At 33.1% G+C, this 7,358-nt stretch overlaps 1 protein-coding gene across 1 annotated transcript; it reads right to left on the minus strand.

Annotated features, from left to right (window-relative positions):
* Positions 1-78: 78 nt before the first annotated feature.
* On the minus strand, positions 79-5,779 carry LOC128225702 (uncharacterized). Its single transcript, XM_052935611.1, has 5 exons — positions 5,645-5,779; positions 3,022-3,177; positions 2,653-2,904; positions 619-861; positions 79-362 (listed from the first exon to the last, which is right to left on the minus strand). The coding sequence occupies exons 1-5, from the start codon at positions 5,709-5,711 to the stop codon at positions 79-81; spliced, it is 1,002 nt and encodes a 333-aa protein (XP_052791571.1). The 5' UTR covers positions 5,712-5,779.
* Between the last annotated feature and the right edge of the window lie 1,579 nt (positions 5,780-7,358).

Consider the following 7,358-nt stretch of genomic DNA (forward strand, 5'->3'; position numbering starts at 1 on the left):
GGCAAATTAATTTGCATTTGCAAGGTTGTCTTTTTGTCCGAAGTTTCTTGATATCCATATGTTTATATAAAAGCACTGTCATTCCTGTCTTTTACAAGTAATTTGCGGATCTTTTTCAATGTATAAACATTCATGAAAACACGTACCTTCTTGATATAGAGTAAGCAGAACTAAGTTTATGTCAAGTCGCTGTTGTAGGTCTACATCCATCCATTTATTGTTTCTATCATTTGCATACATTCCAGAGCACTTATGTATATTTGTGTTAATTGTGTTGCCATCAACTGCTCCGGTTGGCGAATATTTCGACGATGCATCGTTCGGACTCAGAGTTAAACGTTTGCCAAATGCCATATTTATTCCTAAAGTACGAGTATACACATGGATACAATATAATTAACCTTAAACTTAAATATGATTCAAAATGGTAAGTATTACTTTTTAAACATGTTCGATGTATAAGCCAATTGCTGCAACCTACTTACCATATAAGAAAGATTCATATAATAAGTTCAACGGTAGATAGTCATAATAACTGTTTACAGTTTAGATGTTCTATAACAACACACATTTTAAAGCTTTCATATTGATATATGGTAAATTGATGGTGTCAACTACCTGCACTTATCTTAATATCACAGAGAACCAGCTGTGACGCAATGTTAGCCATCTCAATCCTGACAGAGTTACCAATCATAGGCGTGCCACACTGCACAACCATGGTTTTGTGCGGGATCGCGATACGATTGTGCTTGTAACAAATAGAGCGTCTTTCGGTCGGCGGTTTGTTGTTTCTTTCATCCTCAGTGTAACCCCATGAAGTCAGGTTTTCTATGTAGATCTTGAAGCCGATAAAGTATCCTGGATAAACGAATTAATTTTAACAGTCAATACTATCCTTGCATGTGCATCCGGGATTTTCACAGAGTCTCATTGTCGGCCTAAAATAAATGTTCTTAAATAAATGTATTTACGAAGGCCATATAGTCAGTCCTGAAACATAAATGAGATCTTAATGAATAGCTGTACAAGAATAACAGAAACCTTTAGGTTTTTTATTTTTTATTTTAATAAACTAAATCATTCAACGTAGAAGTAAAGGTTTTGAACAATTGAGAGTGATACCAGTAGATTTGGGACAATAACAATATAGTTACAAAGATACATGTGAGGTCACACATCACTCGAATATAATGCCATTTTTGAACGCATTCGCCTGGAATAAAACAGATGTTACTAAAAACTTGTTAAGAAAGAGGTGCTTGACGACCGGTAAAACATTTTTCAATGACATTTGGCACCTAATCGGCGCTGTTGCATACCATACACACATACAGTGTTCGCTTCACAAGGTATGTACGCGATAGGTTCTTCATCAGTGAATCTATCAGGGAAAAACTAGAAGGCGAAATAATTGTCAGATTTGCTTGCATTTGCGTTTTGTGACAGAACGGGATATCATTTTTCGTACCAGATAAAAAGGAAAACAACTAGGTGTGATCGGAAAAGACGGCGAAATACCTTAAATCGCTCGAAGATAAAAGTGTGTAAAGCGCATGATGTATGAACTATATTTTATATTTGACTCGCATGGTATGGTGACTAAGATTTCAGTTCTACAAAGACAACAGTTACCGGATCGGTTCACGCCCACTACGTAGAACCCGCTTTTGGTAAAACCCGTTCACAATCCGGGCTACGCGGTGTCATGCTTCTTACGACAATGCCCTTGCTCATAAGTCAGTTGTGGTAAAAAGTATTAAGATAAAAACGGATTTCATACACAGCTGGAATATGAACCTGACCTAGCTCATGTGTATTGGGGCTGAACATGACACTCAAAGAGTATTTATTTACTCGTTTCACGCCATGTCTTTGACACTGCTACTATCAAGTGTTATAACATCATGTCAGACGAGGTCGATCAAAATGAGAACTATTTCGAGGGATATCACTAACTATCTAAGTTGTGTATAATATTTCCAAATAGTGGAGATGGCGTTAGCACCTTTTATATGTCCCTCGCATTTCGGACAATTTTAAATTCCGTGCTAGTACGAAAGAAATTTGAAAACTATGAATTTGAGAGGTAATAATTAGAGATTAGTTTTATCTAATTAAACATTTTACGCATACTACAGGATGGCAGGTAAATGTTTCGTTAATTGTGGTCACCATGATTTCATTATTGTAGTCAAAACGGCGACATTACAGAAATGCAAAGCCAACTAGGACGATATACTACGTATATATCCATTTGATAGGTTACCAAAACAGGAAGTTAAATAATGATGATAATTGTATATATGACAATTGAATTCAATGTCATGATCGAAATATTTTTCTTATAAACGATGTATCGCTTATCGTGATGCGCTGTCTAAATATAGCTTTATTTCGCAATACGTCTTTGGCAATCTCAGGACATAGCATATGTTGGGGTTACAGAGCATTTATGGTTATCGTAAATGTTTAAGTTCACACAATATTTTATGAAGATAGGTTATATTACTTTAAAAAATAACCTTAATGCGTCTAGTTCATACACACAGTTTTGTATTCCTGTCTCAAGTATTAAGCTGTTCAGATCGCTACAGAAAATATGTGTAAATTTTAAATACAATACTCTAACAGTTACATTTTTTAACATACTTCTAAGGGTTTCATCGTTTGACAACACCAGTTGGAAATCATAAAATCTTGTGTTGTTGATGAAGTAAATGCTCCAGTACGGTTCATTGCGCCTATTGATTCTAGGAGATGCGCTGTCTGTTGAGCTACATGTTGAGATGTTTCCATCATGTGCTTGTTGCGAGTATTGTTGTCCAGGATGTGGAAGGTTGTCTAAATGTCTTGAACCATACAGTTTGTTTATCTCATCGTTAAAATCCAGCGCAATATCATCTAATAATTAGAAAAGTATCAAAGTAGTACATATTTAAATGAGGGGTGTTTGAGGTATGATAAATTGGATTATGATTGACGTGATGGAATGCTATACATGTAAAGAACATTTCTTACAATACTGGCACCCAGGTCCGAACCAGTGTCTTTCGCACTCTTTACAAGCTCCAGTGACGTTAGCACACTGTTTGTTTCCGGCGCAGTGACAAAGGTGTTCACAATCGGGTCCAAACCGGTACAAACCATTATCGTCGACTCCACAGGCTAAACTCACTGAAATATATAACAATGTATTATTATGTAGGTATGCATCTCTTTCTTGTCTTGGATATTTTGCTAACAGACGTTTTAAAACTATTATCTAATATAGTACGTATTGCGTAAAATGATAAAGAATTTATATATTCATATTTAAAAAAGGTGATAATTCAGATCCTAATAATTATCGAGGCATTACATTAACTAGCTGTTTGCTGTGTTAATAAATGAAAGGCTGAAACGATGGGTTAAGGAAGCGGACTTACTCACCGATGCTCAATTCGGTTTTAAAAGCAATTATAGCACAATAGATGCAATTTTCTTGTTAAAGTCGTTCATTGACAAACAAATTAACTGGAAAATAAAAAGAAGCTATATTGTTGTTACGTTGACCTACTTAAGTATTTTGATTCTATTTATAGAACTGGTTTATGGTATAAGCTATTGAAGTCTGGATTAGACGGTCGTCTATTTAACGTAATTAAATTAATTTATTGTGAAGTGAGATTATGTGTAAAACATATGGGCTCGTTATCTGATTGTTATGATTGTGATATTGACCTTTTACAGGAAGAAATCTTGTCACCGATTTTATTTTCAATGTTCGTTAATGATATAGAACTATACTTTAATGAAAATAACGATGCAGGTTTAGCATTAGACCAACTTTCAATTTATTTGTTATTGTTTGCAGATGATGCTGTAATATTATCTGATACTGTTGAAAGTCTTCAAAGATCTTTAAATAATTTGCAATGCATTTTGTGAACAGTGGAAACTAAAGATAAATGTTAATAAAACAAAAATAGTTATATATAAAAAGGGAGGTAATAACAATGAAAATGTAAATCTTTACTACTGTAATGAATTGATAGAAAAGGTTTTATCTTTCAATTATCTTGGTATTGTTTTGTCAAGCGGAGGATCATTTATGAACGCTACACAGCCATTAGCAGATAAAGGACTTAAGGCTATGGGAAATTTGTTTGGGATAACTAGGGGGAAAGAAATTCCTGTTAACATTATGTTGGGTTTATTCGACTCATTTGTGTCATCAATTTTGTGCTATTTTTGTGAAGTATTTGGCTTTTGTAGAGCTGAAAATATAGAAAGGGTTCATAGAAAATTTCTTAAAATACCGCTTGTTGTAAAAATAAGCTCTAGTTACTCTGCAATATATGGTGAACTAGGACGGTACCATCTGTATGTTACTAGACATGTACGAATCGTAAAATATTTTCTTAAACTGTACAATTTAAAAGAGACAATTGCATTTTAAAACAATAAATTGCAAAGCCTTCGATACGATGCGGAAAATAACGCGAATTCAAACAAGTGGTGTTCAAATGTACGCACTACATTACAAAATGCAGGATTCAATTAAGTATGGTTTATATCCGGAGTCGATTAATATTGATTATTTTATTCCTATTTTTAGAAGATTATTAATCGACTCATTTATTGGGCATTGGAAAAATGATATAAATTCATTAAGTTCACTAGTGTTATACAGAGAAATAAAATGTATTATTCATGTGTCATCGTATATAGATAAATTGTATAGCTATAGACTTAGAAATAGTATTGCTAGATTAAGATTGTTTTTTCATATGTTAAATGTTGAAAGAGGCAGATATGTTAATATTGAAAGAAATCAACGTAAATGTGTTTAATGTGTTCATAATGTTATTGAAGATGAATATCACTTTGTCTTGATTTGTCCGCAATATAATTACATAAGGAAAAATACATAACTAAATTGTATGCAAGATTATGCATGTTTAAATTCATTCAATTATTAAACTCGGAAAATGCTGCATGTCTACGAAAACTAGCTTTGAATTGCAAACATGCTTTTAAGCTACGATAAAATGCTTTGAATAATAATGCTTAACTTTGTTGATTTTAACATGTCGAAATCATTGATAATTTATATATGTATATACGCCCAATGCACTCTCGCATTTATCAACTATTGGCATTGCCATGCCATGTGTTATGTGATTGTAATAACGATGAACTGTATATGTGCAAGTAAACAATAAATGATCTGTTCTGTTCTGTTCTATATACAGAATATGCAATAATAGACGGTACATGTACGTCGTGTTATTACATAAAGTAAGATATATACGTACATGTACCGTCTATGATTGCATATTCTTTTTAATGAATAGAAAAATTAACACTTGAAAGAAAAGCCAAATACAAAGATGATCAACTGTAAGTTTAAGAAAAGCAGTGCTACTTGTTTCGACTAAGATTCTGGTCAATCGTTTGCCATTAACGCTATAAATTGCGTAAATGTTTTTATATTATCTCATAGTTGGTATATTATTATTTCCCCTGAACATCAGTGTGCTTTGAAAAGCAATACATGTAAGTCTATAGGCAATTTAGATTTGAGTATTGGGTAATATGATATTATTGTATGTTATCCAAACATGCAAACTATTGTGAATTAAACATAAGGAAAACTTACGTGAAAAGAAATATCTGCTAAAATGCATAAACACATAAATAAATCCAACATGTCGGTAATCCCCCATGGTGAACGAATGTGACAATTTGAAATAAGGAAGTTGATATATAATTGCATCTTCGTCTAACAAACGTAGTTATTAAATGAAATATAAAGCCAGCAACTGTCGCTCTGCGGCAACAATAAAACCATTAAAACACTTCAAAATACCGCCATTGAAACACGGTTAAATTTAAAAAATAGAGGAAAGGGGAATATTTGAATTAAGTTTAACAAGTGGTTCCTTATTCTGTGCTGGTTAAACATTAAACGCGTTTGTAAGTTTAGTAAGTACCTAAATCGATTTTGCACATGGTATAAAGCTGCCGATAATAATTGTCAATGAATACAAACGACATATGCATTATTCCTTATCAGACTTAAAATATGTATACGAAACATTATACTTCAGCATATTTCTGTGAGCATATAATTTTGAAAGATGAATGTCACACTTCTAAAGATTTGTTAATTGAATTTCTTTATCATTTTAATTATTTGCTCAAGGTTTTTGATATATAAATAAATTACTAACTAAATGCATATACTCTGCAATTAATAATAATGTGAAAGTTGGGTTTGAGCATTATTGACGGCAGTTTGGGATAGGTCTCAATATTGTACCATGGAGGATCACGTGATCAAAATGGACAAGCCAAATTGTAATTGTAAAATAAAACTATAAAATTTGTTTGATAAGAAAACACCTTTACAAACAAACAGTTGTATAAACTGATTAAAGAAAAAGGAAACATTAAGACACAAAAAATGCATGTCTTATACCGTTATCACAAATCTTTGGGCACATTAAATTTGGTACTTAATAACTCGCACCCAAACTCTTAGGCTACGCTTTTTTACAGCTTGGTTTACAAACTTTAAGACCCGATTCATCAAAGCTCAGAGAAACGTTTCGGAGGATGTTTTGCTTATTCGAGTTAATCTGATTTTTAATAAATTGGTAAACTTGAAAAGTGAAGGACACTCCTACGTACAGGGTACAGAAGGTAGAAAAATCAGCTATATGCTTATCAAAAAAATGCTCAAAATGAGCCAATATCTGAACACTGTGCGCAAGAGTGAGGACAAAACATTATATATTAACAGTATCAATAATAAAACGTAGGAACTGTACGTAACCCAACAAGTACATAGGCTCACACGATAACCCGTCAGCCAATCAAATCGCAGGAATTTCAGTAAAGATACCATTCGGAGCTCCTCGGCCATTTTTATCGAAAACAACCTCGGATGTATGCCGGTACATCAGTTGAAGTCGTTCGTAAATATTTGAATTATATCATTAATTAAATGTAGTGTTTTAGAGTTGTTTTTATTGATCTAAGTTTAAATTGATTGCCAGTGACATGTTTTATTGCAAACATAATTAAGATTCCCAAGAGTTAAGTCAAAACGTTTAACTCCTTAATAAAATTACAACGCGATCTTAAACGTATCTCTTTTTGAGTATGTTAACTGTCCAAATACATACGAGGTTGTTTTCGATATGGGCCGAAGAGTTCCGAATGAAAAGATACTTCAGGGTGTTGTGCTAAAACCCGTTACCTTGTAGTGATATTGGGAAAAGCCCGTATCACAGTTTATGGTGCATTTGATACAAATCACTGGAGCTCAAACCAACATTTTTGATCGCTAAGATTACCGATAAAAATCG

The sequence above is a fragment of the Mya arenaria genome, chromosome 3 (genome assembly GCF_026914265.1).
Source record: "Mya arenaria isolate MELC-2E11 chromosome 3, ASM2691426v1".
Classification (NCBI taxonomy): Eukaryota; Metazoa; Mollusca; class Bivalvia; order Myida; family Myidae; genus Mya; species Mya arenaria.

Bases quoted from the DNA above. Each gene is read 5' to 3' on its own strand.
- LOC128225702 (XM_052935611.1), bottom strand. From the start codon at position 5,711: ATGGGGGATTACCGACATGTTGGATTTATTTATGTGTTTATGCATTTT. The intron at 3,178-5,644 runs GTAAGTTTTCCT...TATATATTTCAG, and splicing joins TAGCAGATATTTCTTTTCAC to TGAGTTTAGCCTGTGGAGTC. The intron at 2,905-3,021 runs GTAAGAAATGTT...TCTAATTATTAG, and splicing joins CGGACCTGGGTGCCAGTATT to ATGATATTGCGCTGGATTTT.